The 19,173-nt window shown below is 38.3% G+C and overlaps 1 protein-coding gene across 1 annotated transcript in view; it reads right to left on the minus strand.

Annotated features, from left to right (window-relative positions):
• Positions 1–19,173, minus strand: part of LOC112992369 (sorting nexin-24) — an 87,283-nt gene that overhangs the window by 41,055 nt on the left and 27,055 nt on the right. The window contains exon 2 of the mRNA XM_026115375.2: positions 2,342–2,425. Coding sequence (XP_025971160.1) covers positions 2,342–2,425 — 84 coding nt within the window. The remainder of the gene's footprint in view (positions 1–2,341; positions 2,426–19,173) is intronic.

The raw sequence follows: 19,173 nt of genomic DNA on the forward strand, positions 1-19,173 counted from the left end.
AGTGGAAAATAGGAACAGACAATAAAATGCTCTGCTGGGATGCTGAAAGCACATTTGGTATATAGAGACCAGTGTAGACTGTGCCATATGATGTAAACTGTGCACGAGTGAGATACAAATTCAAAATATTCTTCAGTAAAAACTGTTTGAATACACATTATGCCATTGTAGAAAAGACAAATATACTTTCTTAATAGAGCTTTGAGATTTTCCACTTCTTCTAACAGAAAACAAAAAGAGAAAAAACAAAGGTGAAACTGCCTGGCGTATTACTATAGGAGACCTTCTGCAGTATTTTTGCAACTCTGGAAACAAAAAAACAGTCTCAGAACAGGAGCTGTTCAACCACTTTGTTTACTGAAAAATTTACTACAACTAAAAATAAGACTTAAGCAATAAGTATGTTGTACCAAAATATGCTGGGTGCTTTGCAACTGTACAGAAAACAAGCAAGAAAAAGCCAGCCAAGCCTGTAGAGTATTTCAAACAGATAACAAGCAGATGAGGAGTAAGATGTAACCAATTGAACAGTGCTGCAAAGAACTTCCTGTCAGAATTCCCATTTTTCAGGTTTGTTTATTTTGCTACTATTTCTGAGGAGAGAGAAAAAGGCCATCATTTATGGTTTTCCTGTTGTTCTAAGGAGAAATCTTTAAAGAAAGGAGCTATTGCACAGGAATGAAGGAGATGAATTGCAAGGAGACGAAGCTTAGAGTAGGACCGCAGTCACTCACAACATTTATGTGGAGCAGTGAGGGAAACGTCCAAGTAAAGCATAAAACGAGAGATAGACAGGAACTAAATTGTGCAATTTCAAAAATTACAGAGAAATTAGACAACTAGAGGACACAGTATACTTGTGTAGGTGTGTTCTAGTGATATAAACCCTGATTCTCCCCTCTTAGTGTTTCCTAGCTTATTTGCTCCAGTAATCTCTACTCACCTGCTTTACTTTCAAGTACAGGACTGTTCTCATACATGAAGTAAAACATGTATGTAATGTGCTGCAGGACTGGGTCGTGGGTAACTGGGCAGTGGTATTTCTGATTCTGACACTATTGCTCATCAGGTATTGTATTCAATATGAACACAACAGGGAAAAAATACCTGAGAGATATCTGAATTAAAACAACAAACAAGAAAATGTATATTAAAATGAGGCAGCTAACATCACAATGGGGGCTAGGTGCAAAAAGTTGAGAAATACATGCACGTACCAATTACTGTGCCATAAAGCAAAATATATTCTTGCTCTTTGAACTTCCAAGGGCCAACGCACAGTTGAGTCAACAGGAGTTGCCTTTTGCTGCCCCACATTTACATTTATCCATGCTCCCATACAAGATGGCAACACCCACCTTCTCTGCTACCTGGATAAAGCCACCCCCCTGAATGACTCAAGGCCACCAGCAACCTTGCTGCCGTGGGTGAGCTTTTGCAACACTGCGACATCAGGTGCTGTGTCCTGGGGCTCTTCCCCGCATCTCTCGCTGCCTTTTGCGGACACAGCTTTTTCATAGCAAAGGCAAGCGGCACCAGCGAAAACAGCTGAGTGTGCACACAAATGTCCTGTGACCCAGGTCCTAGGCACGGAGGACTGCCCACACGCTTTTCATCCTTGCCCCACATTCGGTAAGCTGCTGCTTTTTCAGAAGTCTCATTCACATTACTAGGCCCCCTATAAGGCAGAATAGATGTAAAACTTGCGCTACAGGTACACAGCTGTAAAAGCAACATCCAGTGCAGCCTGGAGGGGAAAAATGATACTTTAACATGGATCAAAATAATTTAAAGAATAGTTAGTGGCTACCCAATTTTGAAGGCAGTCAGGAGTTAGTTTCCTTTAATAAGACAAGTCTGTAGATAAACTCAGCAGCTATTTTATATCACATTCATTCTATAAAGAGCAGTGGAATAAGAAAGTCTGCTTGGTCTTTTTCATTTCCAGCTTCCGGGTGTATACAAGTTAGCAACAGTTAGCAGGTTAGCAACACACATTTTAAGAACTAACAAACTATTTGCCTAATTAGATAAAAACCAAAACCATATTTATTCACTATAGGAATGTGCCTTATTTCATGATTTTACAAGAAAAAAAATACCACAGGCAGAACATTTTAGGAATACAGTGTATAAACAATAAACAAAAAGAAAAGGACAGTAAGAAACCTCTGAGAAGTCCTCCACTCCTTCAAGGAAATACAGAAGAAACAAAGTTGTCAGCTCTTTTGGGAAGACATCTATCACAAGACATATTTAAGATAGTAACAATTTCAAGTGAGAGGAAAGGTATCAACTAAGGAAAAACGAAGCTACATCTACTAAAGAAAGAGACAATTACCTTTTTATGAAGAGCATGGAATTCACTATACCTCTTCTCAACAAAATGTTTTCTTCCACTCATTAGCACCTCTATCTTAAAGACCTATAAAATTGCAAATAATAAAAATAAGATTAACCTTATTTGCGCAAACAATTCTGTGACATGCTTGTGACTATACTGCATCTTACTCCTTTAATTACAGTAGTTGGTCCCAAAAAACCATGACGACTCAAGAGGCATAGAAGCACAATAATAATTAATGAGTACTATGGCTAAATCCTACTAACAAGTTTGTTCAGCAAACATACAAAAAGGCAGTTAAGTTTGGACTGTTTATTGTATATTAAGATCTAAAAAATTAAAATATTCCCTTTCAAGAATACCTAATATGATTGGAAGTGGGGGAAAAAAAGATGGTACGAACAAAAAGACAAGAGAGAAAAGAAATAAGTATTCATTCTTTTTGCCTCCTACAACACTGCATGCCAACAAATGCACACGTTCAGTAAGTCCCTGATAAACAAAGCAGTATGTTTTGTACAGAGGAAAAAAAAAAAAAAAAAGAAATAAATGCAAACTTTGCATTGTAGGTTAACTTCTTCCTAACCTGCATATTCCTCTGTGGTCTAAGTCAAGCTTGTACTACCATTTACTTTCTGGGAGGGGAGGGGAAAAGAAAAGAAAAAAAAACACACCATGGCAAAGGCTTGTTTTCTTTGTATGATACATGTGACAGCTTTAGCTGCTGCTGGGGAAGGTTGAAAGGGCAGGAGAAGCAGCTTGCCGGATTCACTAATTAGTAGTCACTAACATGACATTTGCTTGATTCTCAGGTCGCAGGGTCAGTGCTGAGGGCAAGCGATGAGAAATATTTTGAAGTACTCGGGAAAACATAGTCTATTAAATGAAGACAAGAGCAGCAGAAAAGCCATATAAGAAAGATGCCTGGTCTATCCAGGAGTTCTTTGTTTTCTGGTTTGCTCAGCAAATGCTGGAAATAATTATTTCCAGGACAGTGAGGAGCCACGCTCAGGACAGATGATTACATCAAGACCCGAGTCTTAGGCCATATCAAAAGTCCTTTAAATAAATTTGCAAATGGTGTTTATGCCTGAATGCAGAAAAAAAGGGTTTCTGTCACAATATGTCCAGCTAGCATTGATCAGAGCAAACATACAGAAATCATTTGAATAAACGCTTTTGATTGTCCACTAGAACCTGCTTTTAAACACAGGTCAAAAATGCTATGGTTCTTACTGGCTAGCCAAACCATATTAGAAACAGACAGCATTTTATTTAATCCAGACTGAAACATGTCTACTTTTGTTCAAATGTGGTATGGATGGGACCACAGTCATCTTGCACCAGTGTTTACACTACCGAAATTAGTTTGGATCTTTGTAATCCATCAAAATAACTTGTGCTACATTCTGCTTCTTTGAAAAGGACTATTTCTCTGTCCTAATCACTGGGAGCAGATCACCTTATTTGGGTGTATTGATTTTTTCCCCTCCTAATCTATTTAGACTATTTTGGGAGAACAGCTATTGGCTATTAAACAATTTCTCTCCAGAAATTAGTTACACTTGCGAAAGTTCCAAGACACCTTTAGGAATATTTTGTAGTTTCAGAGCTGTAAATAGGATCACATGCAAGGGGGGAGGGAAGGGGGGAAAAAATCAATAGAGACTTATTTCTTGAGTTGAGACTTAACATTCTAATTATATGAGGTGAAAACACTATACACATCTTATATTCCACACGCTGTATGAAAGTAATATTTTTTCAAAGTGTTCTGCGAGGAACAAAATGCTTTCCATGGCATAGGAAATACGTAGCATCGAAGGAGCCTCACAGACAAAATGGTGGGAAGGCTGGATAGCAGAATACGAAGCTAGTTAAGTTGGCAGTGACCTGGAGTCACCCTTGTTAAGGTGCTGTGATGGTTTTGAATTAACTTGATATTTAATATCCAGCAATTACTGGCAACTCATACACCCCCGTTACCCGAGTCGGGCAGGGGCCTCAGCACCGCTGTTCGTTTGGCGCTTCTGGCAGGCACAGGGTTGGCCCCGTGGCTCGGGGCAGGCCACGAGGCTCCCGCCTCAGCCGCAGGGGCTCCCTCGGGAGCTACAGCTTGCCTTACACAGTCCCGTTCTGGTTTTAGCCGTACATGTGCAACTTCAGAGACATGTCTTTCCCTCCGAAGTCAGTCAGCCTCACTTTATAACGGAGAAGGGTTGGAATAGCGGACAAAAGGAAATACAAGTCTCCCTGTTGACTTATGTTTCAAAGCAGATATCTATTTTATTCTGTGTTTCAGCATTTGCTTATGAATTACACAAATGGCTTGAAGACACCAAAATGTGTCCATTTATTCAAACTCCTTTTTAATCTCAGCAAAGTTTTAATACCTGTTTACACAACGTTTGGTAGCAAGGAGACAGGTCCAATAAACTAAAGAATGTATCTGGTGGTCATTTCCACAGAAGACAGGAGAACACAGACTCTCAGCTTTCCATACGCACTGATACCGCTTAGATTGCGCCCTCATATCATCAACTGGTTGTATTGATATCCTGGCTTTGACATTGCCTCCTACAGCCCAGAGTGCAGGGCTTCTGCTTCGGCAGCAGTCTTAGCATTTGCAAAGCCAGACAACAGGTCTACTGCACATGAAGTAAAGATAGAAACCACTTTTTCCAAGTTTCTAATCTATGCACTGTGGCACCTGTATTTCTGAAATTTAAAGTAATTGTGATAAATGTATTAACTGGACAACCTCTCAATGCTTTCAATTAAAATGCTTCCAAATACTTAACTGATTTACAGAGTAACTTATAAAGCAGAAACAGAGCTAAGTGAAATAGCCCACATTGTGCTTATGAGCTTCATACTGTTAATGGCTTCATTTAGACAGCACAGACTCAAAGTTTACCAGATTACCATTCACAAGAGCAACCTCAAGGCACAGAAGTGAGTTTCTGCGTCACCGTTTCACCACAAGAACACGGCTGTGTGGGAAAGACAGAAAGATACCCTTGCATACAAGAGAAGTGGGATCTCTCTGTGGATTAAAAATAGCTATGCACAAATCTCACACAAATTTGACTGAGCAACTGCAGACCCTGACAGAAAAACAATGCAAGGAAACTGGTGAAAGTGCCAAAATAAAGAAGGAAGAACTATGGAAAAAAAGTAACACTGCAAGGAAATTACTTTCCTTGTAAAAATGTTCGTGTTCTGCAAACAGATAACTCTGAAAAGAGGTATGGCTTTCTATAAGTGACGGTTAGTTAAATGAAAAATGCAATAATTAATCACTGAATAGGACAAGTAAAACACTTTTCCCACAGTTGCCGAAATACCAGAAATTATGCCTCACTGAAAGATTTGCACTTCATCTTCACCAGGACAGAAAGTATCACAGATATGAATACGTCAATTGGAAAGCTCTCTTTACAAGTATTCTAAAACCCTGACTCACCTTTCTTGGTTACTAAAACACTTATCAATGACGGTTGCACAGCGCCAGAAGATCACTAGCGATTTAAAGCATTCTTCTAACAGAGTTTAACCCACATAAATGAGGTATGAGACAAATATCTTTGCATCAGTAATCAGTTTGAATAATGCTGATCTTTTTTCTATCAAAATTGCAAACTCTCACTCCAAAGTCATAGTCATTAAAACTGTGAAGAAAACTCTTTAAGAAGAGCTCCTAAGGTGTTTTTTAATGAGATATTTCAAAAACTTTCCGTGTGTGTGTATATGTGTGTGTATACATATATAATTTTATTATTTATTTTTTAAAAAGAAACCCTATTCTTGCTTTTCTTCCCTTCCATTTTATTCCAATGAAATTGAACACATATAGATACTGGAAATCATTCCTTTCATATCTTATTGGCAGTGAATATGCTTAATTTTGCAAATTTCCTGTATTTATTGATTTTTGATTGTTATCAAACCTCTAAGTGAATTGCCCTTTTTCACTTTTTTCAAGGGGAATAACATCTGGTCTTGTATTTCTCTTTTTTTGCTGCAGAAACTGCAGCACTTGAATGGTACTACATAATAACTAAAATGTATTAAATACAAACAAATAATTGGTATGCATCGTGGTGAATTTCCAAGACAGAAAACCTAAGTGGAAGAAAATAGGAACAAATAAGACAAACAACAACCATTCATGCTTCCCTATATGCCCACAGATATTTAAATACATATAAAGAACTGTGTAGAATCACAATCTTACTACCTTCCTTCAGGTCCTACAAATGTTAAATGCTTTGACTTAATGCAGATAGACATCTTATTATCAGCTAATCTGATGTACAAATATGCAGTTCTAGTAATTCTGTCAGTTTAATCAAAAACAGAAAAGAATGACAAACATGGCCAGGACAAGGAGGGAGACTAAATAGAAAAGGGATTTACTTTTCAGCCCAGTTTTCTATTACATGAGAAATACACAGATGATACTTTTATATTCACTCACGGAAATTCCATAAACTACACAGCTTATAATTAATGGTAAATTAATACTATCAGATTGTGCATAATTATATAGGGAAAATTAATTACAAAGTATATAAGTTTCTGGAAACTTACAGTTGAGAGAAAGATTTGTAGCAGTCTTGTTTAGAATGAGGAGATACAAAAACCAGAAGCAGAAAACGAGAAGCTTACAGAAAACAGACACATTTGTCTAATATTCACCAGGAAAGAAAAACCCACAGAATTCTGTCAATATGCTTTTCTCTCTTAAGACCAAGCTTACCAATACTATTTAATATATTACTTACAGAAATAAATACATCCCTTTAGATGCTTCAGTGTACTTGACAGACTTTTGACTGAGAAATAGCTAATGCATTCAAGTGTCAAGAAACTCAACCTTAAACCTTTGTCATAGCCATATCAAAGGAATTCCAGAACAAATGAAATGACAGCTCCGGTCTGTGAAACACTAATAGGATTTCCACACGTTTAGTGTTTCATTATTGCTCAGACAACGGCACATTTTCTGTCTCAGTTGTGCTATGACTAGAACAAGACCATAGCATATGGTAAAGATCAAAAGGTGACTTCAAACCTGTTTTCATCCTACCGATGCAGGGGAAAATGAGGGTCCTCAGTCAGGAGGAATACCTGAATGCCTGCTCTAGCACACAGCTGCAAGTAGGTTCAGCAACAACTTGGTATCTCAGGGGTTTAAACACGTCATGGCCATGCTCCATACTTCAGAAGTCTCTCCAGAGTAGCAGCCAGGATGAGGGCGGCATTCAGAGCTGACTCAAACTTCACAGCAGCCTTGGTAAAACTGAACCATGCAATCCCCAAAATAAAAACAAATAAACTTATTCTGACTTCATCCTCTGCAAAGGGCCCAGGCAGCTGCTCCTTGTGCCAGTGCCAGGATTTCTGACAGTGCAGCTCTATGCAACATCAGCATTTCCCTAACAAACAAGGGCTCCAAAGACACTCAGATCTGTTATGCTTCTGCATACTCTGTCTTACCTAAAGTCAGCCCAAAAGCTGGGCTGGATTTACACACTGCCCCTCTCCCTCACCCAAACACTCCAGTAGCTACTGTGATCTGAAATCAGATCATTCCACTTAGTCCCAATTACCATCTACTTCATTAAGTTAGATCACAAGAAAATAGTACCTAGTTTTATTAACTACGGAAATCAAGACTTGACATTATGCAATTATGATATTGCTTTGTCCAGAGTCCATGAAAGAGAAAGGTCACCACAGGAAAATACACCATTAATTCAAGGATTTTAAGCATGTATCCAGATAGTTCCAGACTAAATGAAGCAGTTAATTGACATTACTAGGCCTGAAGAAACAGCCTTACTAATTTTTACAATATAGGAAATAAATTTGCTACTGTTACCCTCAAATCTACTGAGAAGACAACTATGTTGTTTCACTGAATTGCTCTGTTAAATTTCATGTTATTACAATCTACCATGGACTGTCATTACTGAACAAAATTCTGCACTTAAGAATATTCACAAGCATATGTTGTTCTTGCAAATGCTGTTCTGCCTTCAAATTTCTCCTTATTAACTTTATTTAGCTTTCCATCATTTATTTACTGAAAAATCTGCCTTCTCACTAACACTCACCTGGGTTACTGTATCCTACCTAAACCAAATGGTAGCCTCTTCACAGCAAGCACCTTTTAATATGTTTGTCTTCCCCACAGATACCACAAAACAACTACGGATATACCCTATCCTGTGCTCTTTTGCAGTATGAGCCTTCTCCACCCATAAAACAGATGGTTATTGGTAGGAATTACATACAAAAGACATGCACAGGACTCTGGGACTCCTTTCTGGAGACGGCCTTTGAGACATGTACGTCACATGCCTTAGGGATTAGAGGAACAGAGAGTAAAACCATGTGCACTGGAACCTGGTGAGACAGTAAATCCTACCAAATAGGAAGCTCTGGGAAGGTTTTCTATGGAACTGTCACTGTTGCTGAATGAGAGAGTAGCTGACATATAAGTGTAAGTACTCTTCTGATTTTTTCAGCTCACTTTAAACCAATCTCTTCCAAACACATGGTTCATAAATTCCCATAGGAACTTCTCTGTCATTTCCTGAAAAATAACTAACTTGGCTTTGTAAGCGAAAAAGCCTCTCCCTTGCCAGTGGAACACCGACTTATGGAAATCTAATTTGTAACCAAACCAAGAAGCTACAAGAGCTGACTTGCTCTTGATATTTTTTCTTCATTAATCCTGCAGAACACAACTGTTGCACAGATGTCATCCTTTTAAAAACTGGTTGTTACTGTGGTCACCTAACTTGATTAACATCCACAGAGCCAAACTTAAGGCAAAAGATGTTGATCTTTTACAGAAGAAAGATCCTAACATATTCTAATGCCTACATTTTCACAGAAGAAAATTAGCCTGCTCTATTTATTGTGCACTGAATCATCTTAATGTCTCTTATCAGAAGTATTCCAGTGGTAGAACATCCATGAGCTTTTCTTTCTAATGGAAGAGATTCATTTTCTAATAGAAATAATTCACTGGGACAAAAAAATTGAATACTACAAAAAATCTGGCGACAAAAAAATATTTATATGATATTGATGAATTCAAAGTTTGATGAAATGTAGGGACTCTTCCGTTTTGTCACAAAATCCTTTACTGTTTAATCTGGACAGTCTACAAAGAATCCTCTCACTTTACAAAGCAAAACATAACTCCTGACTAAAACCAAAGTGCTCCATACAGCACCCAGTTAGCTGCAAGAAACTCCGTTTTGCAGGAAACTAGACACAAGACCCAGTTTTTCTAGAAGTTTGAAGTCTGTGTTACTTTGTTTCCATTTGTAATTGCCTGCTGGAAAACTTCCAGGTGCTGTAAGAGCCTTCAAAGCACAGATATTGAAGGTTTACAAACAAAAATGTCAAATGGTGTCAAAGAGCACATTAACGAAATATACAATGAGACAGCACATAACCTTTAATAACCCAGCCCCCTCCAGCTTCTACCACTTGCTTCTTCAGTTACCAACAAGCCTCTGGCACCGCTAGACTGAAGCGCAGCATCCTTTGTGCTGACAGGGAACAGTGATCGGCCTCTTCAAACATCCCTTTGAGAAGCTTATAACTTTTGGTGAATGCTTAATGGCCCAGCTAATACCAAGTCCAGACACTTCTGTGCATGCCCAACAGGGCTGAGGGTCACGTGCGAGCAGAGCTGTAGGCAGGAGGAAGATACCACGTCCTATTCCTCCAAGCTTTGACACAAGGCATTAATGACAGAACTAAGCCTGCCTTCAGTACAAACACCTATTTCTGAGAACAGCTGAACAGCTGTCAAAGACTACATGTAGTGAAACACCTTCCATCTAACCCAAGATCTTCACTCTTCAGTCAGAAATAAACTCAAACAGCCCAAAGCAGGGTGATCAGCATTACGCTTCAAAGGAGTTGGCTTTGGAGCATCTCATACTCTGTTACATGTCTGCCACTATATGTGAATTTAGCCCTTTTCTCTGCTAGGGACTAACTGAACACAGAGGAATGTAACACACAACAGTATTTAGTCAAGATACAGTGTACACAAACGATTAAAAATCAACTCCACATTCTTCACAGTGAGTGAAATACCAGGGCAAAAAAATATTGTATACCCTATCCTTGCATCTTTCCTTTTTAGGGCCTCTGTGATAATCTACCTCGGAAGCATTTTTCTCCCTATTCCTCTTTACCTGCCAACATAAATAGTTCATCCAAATCATTTTTCAAAAGCAGTAGTCAAAATAGTCAAAGAAGGTTGCTTTCCCAAATGCCTGTGCAGCTTAGCAAAGAGCCTCCATATATTACATTTAAATATTGGGATTAGCCTGTCTTCAGCCCCGAAATGGAGGATTCCAATGCAACTTTGTCCATAATGAAGATGAGTAGACAGGATGTACACAACATTTTCAGGCACCTGCTTTCCAGACGTTAACTCATACCAACTTCCACTAAATTAACATTGGTCTGCCTTCAGAAATAGAAAACTAATCTCCGCTATTGCATGTTACTGGATTATTCTTGCAAACAACTGAGAGCTCTAGTGCAAACATCAGTATCTGTTTCTGAAAAGAGCCATTATATCCATTTACCAAAGAATGCCATCCCACTGAAAGATTCCCTTTGCCAGGTTAATCTCCTTTTGAACAAAAATTCAAAGTGGGATGAAGAAACAAGCTCCAAAAGCCATAAGGTAGTTTCATTTCTTACTGGAAATACGCCTGCTACTACTGAGAGAAGACCTGAAATAGGTTACCAGGATGTGTCCACCGACACATCCAACTTCAGAAAACAAGGCGGTTCTTTATGCAGATGGCAAGCGGGGAGAATGGAAACAACAAACTCAAAACATCGACAGCACTGACGATACCATTGCCAAGGCTCAAGCACTGAAGCAGCTACGAGGTCAGCTATCACAAACAAATAAATCATAAATAGAGCCAAAATCAAAATTCAAGTTTTTACACTTTGGAATTTGCACGCCGTGACTAACGGACTGCTTCCGGTGTGATGGGCACCACAAACGCAGATACTCCCAGGCCGGAGGTAACCTAGCTGGGGCACTGCTAGCAGCGCAGCGATGAGGCCAGCACCAGCTGCACAGCTTGTGCCAGGAGTTTGGAGGGATTCAGGCTCGAGTACAAATCCCGACTTGAGCACAATGGAAGAACGCAGACGAGCGAAAAATATTTTCTCATTGGCTCTCCTTAGGGTTATAGTATAACACTATAGGAAGTCAGTAGCCAGGAAGTAGCTCAGTCAAAGGCACTTCAGTCAGAACTACGCTGGCATTGGTGGGAGAGCTAAGGTGGCGCAGAATTTGACTCAACCACCAATGCCTGAGAAAAGGGAGAGTCTGCCCTGCTCAGAGAGACCACGTGCAGAGCAATTACGTCAACATGTTGCACAGGTTCGAAAGCAGAGGAAATACTAATAAAAAAATCAATACCCAGGATAAGGTATGGAATTCCAGTATCCTATTAGCAATTTTGTGATACAAGATTGAATAACCTATCAGAGAACACTGGTTATACAATTAAATATTTATCATTTCAAAGACAATTAAAATTGATTCAGTGAGAATTATGTTAATTTCTAATTGGCCTCTCAATCACTTGAAGTTAGTAAGGCAAATATTGAGTAATTACATGCCTGTACGTATATATTCACCCAGATTAAAGTATTTTATATCCAACACATTTCGGAAAGACCTTAAGTTATAAATTGAATCTGATGCTGGAAACATGCAAATAAAAGCATGCGTACTGCAAACAAAGTGACAGGCAACAGGCAACTGAAAACAGTGCTAAATGTTCTATTAACTGACTGTTGTTTGAACTGAAGATAATACAACACACCAATCTCCAAGTGCTAACTAAAAGTGTCTGACTCAAAAAGTATCACTCCCAGGTCTGAAATCTATGCCTGCCTGCCTTTTCCTCAAAGGAGAAATAAAACTGAAGACAGGAGCCAAGTACAAACTACAGAGAGGAGAAAGAAAAAAAAACAACCCACTTGGCTTGGATACTTCAATAATAAAAACTGAGATTCCTAAACATAGCACACACTGAGAAAGCAACATCCACATTGCCATTTCTAGGAGTCTGAGTTCACCTATCATGCCCTACTTATAGGATGTAAAAGAAATCCTTACTATACTCTAGTGGAAAATTTTGAATGTTCATCACCTGCAGACATCAAGTCACCTGTTTAAATAAAAAATACACATTTAAAATCCTAAATTCTGGCACACAAACTTAAACATACTATCAAGAAAAAAGTACAAACAACTTTAAGTATCATTTCTTCCCTGATTTTCATGCTTCAGGGTTTCCTTTTGCCTTATTGTGAACTTACTCTCCTATGCCAACTTTACCTGAATCTTGGTATTTTCCTGATTCTCACCTTTTGTAAAGAATATAAAAACTTTTGTAGTTTCTATCCACATAAAACACTGCCATAAATAACTTGTCAAATATTTTTTCTTACAAACACTCTATTATGGTGTGCCTCCAGTGTCCCTCTGCAGAAGGAATGTAAACTTTGCTCGGTTTACTTTAACTTCTTTGCTGCAGTGAAAGTTGATTCTTCTACATGTTTACAGAAAGCGCAACTTCTCTACTTAGAGGGCAGAGAAAATACAACTTACCTTATCCTATACATTGCCACTTTATCTCCAACTGTCTCGGCAAGCAACTATGCACCATTCCAAGCAGTCCCTCTCCCTGCTTACTTCTCCTTTCACCCACACGTTTTTCACGGGTAAGAAATTTTAAAGGGTAGAGAAACGACACTTACCTACTGTCAGCTGATTCTTGCCTTCCTGTTTCGCTGCAGCTCACACACACTATTGCTATTTTTAATTAATATTTTAATAACATTTCAAGAGGAACTGAGATAGAGTTAATTTAATAAAATATTTTATGTGAGTTACTGGCAGTGATACAAGTAATTAGACTAATCTAATATTTTCCAGGACTCTGTTCTCAGTTACTTAGAGTTTTGCCAACCTTTAATTTTTGGACTTGGATTTTTCCATACCAGGTATGTGATTCAGGCAGAAAATATTTTCAGAAAGCTTCAGCTAAGACAGTCCAAGCACATATTTAAAGAAAAATAAATTTTATTTTACTCGTGCCAAAAAACAAGCCAACTCAACAACAACAACAAAAATAACCCAAGCATTTTTACACAAAGTTCTCCAAGATGTAGACAAGGAAGCCAGGAAGACAGCTGGGAAGCAATTTTGGCCAGCCTATAAACTTCTGGAGAAAGGCCTAATGCTAACAAACCTTCAGAGTATGTGCGAAAAGTAGGTTCTCCAATGGCAACTGCACTGCTAGTGCTCTCTTGCTCTACAGGGCCTACATGCTGACTGAACTCATTTTATGGCATCTCCAGAAAGTTACCACAAGTTTCAGACCTACAGAAACAACAGCAGCTATTTTTCTGTGGTTACATCAATACCAGGAGCTGTTATGGTATTAGGTAGCAGCAGAGCAGGAGATATTCTAAATTTTTATGAGAGATGCAGGACAGGAATCTAAGCTTTGGCATATGCAAACAATACCTGAAAAGATGATACTGCATTAAATTAAGCAGAGAATAGCAGGAATAAGGGCTCTCATTGAAGCATTCCCTCTCCTGTAACCTGGAAGGGAATCTGTGATTTTATCATGTCAGAAATTTAAATTGCTGCATTTCTTCCTTGGTATGAAAATCCTCTCCCTCCCTCCACTATTAGAAAAACAGCTAGATGTTAAAAATCCAGGTGTCTCCTATTCTAGAGCTCTATATCAGGGCCCTGAAGGCTCCATATCCATTGGTTGCATATGGGATCAGTACCTGTCCAGAAGATGCAATCCCTTCCCTTTGCTCCCAGTGGCCTTCCCCAGGGTAGAAAGAAGAAAGGTGAGAATGGGGAAACCCTTAAGCAGCAATGGCCGTGAGGGCAAGTACTCAAACATCAGACGTGTCAGTTAAGTTTTTCACACAACCACAATCCAGTGTCCTTGCGCATATACATTTGTGGTGGTTAGACACACGCTGCTTTTCCCTGCAGAGCACCTGCTTTGCTCAGCACGCACGACCGAGTCTTGTGGGAACATGAGCCTCAGAGCAAAGGGCTTAACGTCTCTAGACCTCATTGCCAATTTGTGCAATAACTAATACATAAAAAAAGGCAGGAAAACAATCATGAGACCTTGCTTTCTGTATTGATGAAGGCAAACGGTAACACCATGAGCACTTTGGGAATTTTAGACCTAAAATCCAAGCAGTTCCAACTAAGCTGAACAATTTAATTAAGGCTTTTCCCTAGGATACCCTACTTTCAGCATCCCAACCTAGGCATGATTCAGAGGCCCAAGGTTAAAAGCCCAAACTCCTCACAGAATTAATGGACTCAAAGCACAGACACATGATGTGCGTACACCTACACAGACTGCACATTCTCCTATACATACTATTTTATTGGTGCCTATTTTGGCACATGAGAAACTAACTTTGGTACTTGCTGATCTTCCTGATTTTGTCATTTCCACAGTACTCTAACATGGAAGGGCCTCTAATAAGAGCTGCATGTAAAATCTGAAGAAGAAGAAAAAGAAGAACAGTGTACACACAAGCCCAAAGATCCCCTAAAATCGTCTCCTCCACACGCACTGTCAGTGCTGGACCCTAGCTGATTTAACATCAGAAGTTGCATTGCTGCAGGAATTACTGTTGTTCTACATGTAGATTTGGTATTTCTCAGCTCCTCCCAGAGTATATTAAAGAGGTAGAGGAGGACGTAGCAGGGCTTTTGCACAAAATGCGGTATTGATTTTTCTACCTGGGGAAGGAGACTGTCAGAATCATCTCTCTGCTCCTCTACCTCATGAGAGGAAAGTCTCAAAAAAAGAAAAAAAAGACATTGACCTGCAAAACCATGAGCCACTGCATAATTTTGCTTTAGCTAGTGCTTTTGGGATATGTGGACGCTACATAAATGGAAAAAGAAATCAACAAGTAGTACTCAAACTTAAGACATTCTTGAAATATTTACCAGGGAAAATGCCATTTTTCTCAAAACTTCTTAACCACTGCACTTGCTGGCAAATACTAAAAGAATCCAATGGAGGATTTTTAACTGGAACAAATGCTTCACATTATCCTTTAAACTCACAGAAAACAGTGTGACCTAGTTCATTAAGATATATGGGTAAAAAACTGCTACAGAGTTAAAAGGGTGCTATTTTCTTCTTTCTGTATTACATAATAGCTTTCAGAGATATATGCTTTTTAAAAAATACTGACCATTAATATTACATAAAATTGTAACACCTTGTAAAAGTGAACATAACATTTCTGACAGTAAAGACTGATACTATTTGTAACGGTCTTAAAGGAAGCTATGATGTATTACTGTAGTTTAAAATGACAAGATAATAGTTACAAAATGATTTCAGAAAATCCTAGGACTTGAAAGGCTTTGGACAGTTGTTGCATTGTATAACTATTACCCAATATGTTCGGTGTCTAAAAAAATCTTCCCCTGAAATGTGTCACCACATCACTCTGCAAAATAAATAGCTTGCAAAACTCTACCTATCAGGAACAGAGAGAATTGCCACAAACTGCATAATCTAATTTCTAGACCACACATTTCTTCCCGGAATAATATTGAAAAAAATCTTAGTGCCTCTAATGAGATAGATGATCTCAGCTAAAAATAGACAGAACTATTTTTATTCCACAGAAAATACAGACAAAAACAAATCTACATAATTTTTTTCAAACATCATAAAACAGCAGTGTTTTATTCTTCATACTGACCCCCCCCATGCACACATGTTTTCTATCAACTTTCATTCTGTCCAATTACTTACAAGAACTGATAGAAAATTACTGCATGTAAATCTCAGTGTTTCTAGAAAAATATGCCTGTCACAAGATCTAATGTCAAATACGGCCTATTTAATAGCCGTGTCAGAAAGAAACGCTGGAGCAGGGGCCCAGAGAGGTTATGAAGAAAGTCAAACCGTGGCAGGACAGGATCACGAGCAACCTGCTCTAGCTGGGCCTGTGTTGAGCAGGGGGCTGGACCAGGCAACCTCCAGGGGTCCCTGCCAACCTAAACTACTGATTCTATGAAAGGTCTTCCCATGTCAGGGACAAAGTGAAGAGATAAGAATTTTCATTTCCTTTTCTATGCTTATTTTAAGACAGTTAGAGGATCTAGTTATACATTCACAAATTTTTTTTTCTTGCCCACAGTAGTATTTAAAAGAGCACTTCTCAAAACATTTGTCACAAATTCGTACATGCTCGGTGTATGCAATTCAGCTGCTTCCCACATTTCTGTGTTATCAAGCAGCTCTCAGCACTTCAGCTGTTGAAAGTAACTACCTTGAAAAGTTTTTTCTTTTCCAGCTTATCCACTCATATCCCAAGTCCGCTGTATCTGTGAAAATCCTGTTGCAACATTTTGAAGGAGGGTGGTAGGATGGAGAGATTGTATATATTCCCATTAACTTCACATTATTCTTCTTAAGTAAGAGTCTTTCACCTTTTCCACCAGGCATGGAAGAAAATGTCAAGTCCAAAAGACACTTGGTAATTTATTCACAATCTACAAAATCTTTTTTTAAGTTACAAATAACTGCTTTGCTCAAAAAAAAATTCAAGACATTAGCTGACAATCAGACTACAATCCTAAGCATGTCTCACCTTTGTAGCTCTTTTTCATCCCTCTGTAACTTCAGCATTGTTTTCTTACACATTCCTTACTTCCACTCCACATGAGGCTAATACTAGCGTGCTGTTTCAATAGCTTGTATATACAAGGGTGAAATTTCCCAGATTGGTGGCGATCTAATAATTACGTCTTCTTCATTGTTATCGCCTAACAGTTTAACACGCTGCCTTAACAAAGGTTCAGATGTTAACTAGCAACAATTGCTTTTCTCAGCCCACCATAAAAGTCGCTAGGTTAATGGAGAAGCTTATCAGATTGCAAACACACAGCACATACTGATTAATACAGGTAAATAATACGACAAATGTTATTAAAAACATGCTGTGTGATTAGGATTTAAAGCAAAGTTTCCAGTAAAAGAAGATCCATGCCTCTCCATTTTCAGAGGCATTCAAAGGCAACCACCTATGTTCTATGAACATACTGAAAATTGAAAATTCAGCAGCAGTTTAAGGTAAATTGAATTTAACATCCAATGAATGAACTGTACACATTTACATAAGCAAAATATTATTATTCTGTGTTTATCTGAAATCGATCCAAGGTGTCATAAAATCCCTGCATTCTACTGAGGACACATTGATGCAAACGTCGCAAAGACTCAGGTAAGAAGTGTTGGGCTCAATTCTGAAAATGCTCCCAGAAAGCGGCAGAAGAAAGCATTACACTGCTAAAACAAACTATCATTAAATGTGTATGAGGTAAATAGGACTATACTGCTGGGTAAAAATGATGATCTGCAAAAAAGCTGAAGGTATTAAAATAATCTTCCTCAGGAGCAGTGTCTATTAAAAGGATAACTGAAATAAGACCCAATTCAAAAACACTACAGAAGACATAAAAGTACCTGCATGACCTTTATCAAAACAGTTCAGACATTACATGAAAAGGGGAAGTATATGGAAATGGAACAGAAAATAAACTTATTTTTAAAATACAAATCTTATAAGCACAAGCTTTTACATCCAACCAATACCAGACAGATTCAGGGTGATCTATTTACACCATAAGATCTGTTTACGTTTTAAAGAGTTTTGTTTTTTTTTTTTCAAAGTACCACAACTGGCACAAGTATCCATTTATTAATGAACATACTGTCTTAAAAAAATAGAAAAAAAGAAAAAAGATAGACTGCTTGCAATAAGAGGCATTTAAAATAGTTAACATATCAGAAATAGAAGTCTGGAAATAGTTTTGATGTTTTTGCTTGTTCTTAAAAAGGGAATTGAAATGCCTTGAATTTTTTGGTGGAAAGTGGAAAGTCTCAGTAATGACTGAACGATGATCAAATACCTTCTTTTTCTTCTACCCACTTCATGCGGAGTGGCTCGTAGCGCTGTCATAAAACCTTGACAAACATTCTTCTGCAGATTATGGTCCAGTCTAAAATAAGAACTGCAAACGTTTCCTCTTTCCTCTCCCTCCCATTCTCAAGGTATTTTAATTAGTCCAAAGTTGTACTTCTGAGACTTTTTGTTAATGCTAAGAAAAAAGGTCCTCCGACCAAAAAAAACCTCAAACGACTTGCTCCCAAATCACATTTGTAATGTCCCCTCTCAAGACACCTATTTACATGAAATCTCTTATAGTTTCTCTGCCTGTATAAAATGCAGATGCCACTGCACATCAGGCCTCTGTTTGCCTCTTTGCACAGACAGTCCAAAACAGTTTTCCTGATCTGTTTCAACTTGAAATGTTGTCAATATATGGATTGTCTTGCTTTCTAATTCAGTGAAAAATCTAGTTTTCCATTAGTCTCTGCCTTTCTAATTTTCGATACAGCTTTACTAAATGTAATTATTAAAGGCAGATTCAAGAAAGCAATTACTGAGCTACTGGTTTGTATCTTTGTATCTCCGAAGTCTTAATAAGGAACAAGAAGTTGAACTGACAGAAACACTGCAAAACCTGTAAAAAAAAAAAAAAAAAAAAAAAAAAAACCACAACCACCTGTCCATGCATTTATTTTAATATACAAGAAACACAGAGAGACTACACAACAGAATAGCATGGAAAATTGTTTTGATAGTATGTTTGGGTTGACCACACCACT

Source organism: Dromaius novaehollandiae, chromosome Z (genome assembly GCF_036370855.1).
Source record: "Dromaius novaehollandiae isolate bDroNov1 chromosome Z, bDroNov1.hap1, whole genome shotgun sequence".
In the NCBI taxonomy this organism is placed as follows: Eukaryota; Metazoa; Chordata; class Aves; order Casuariiformes; family Dromaiidae; genus Dromaius; species Dromaius novaehollandiae.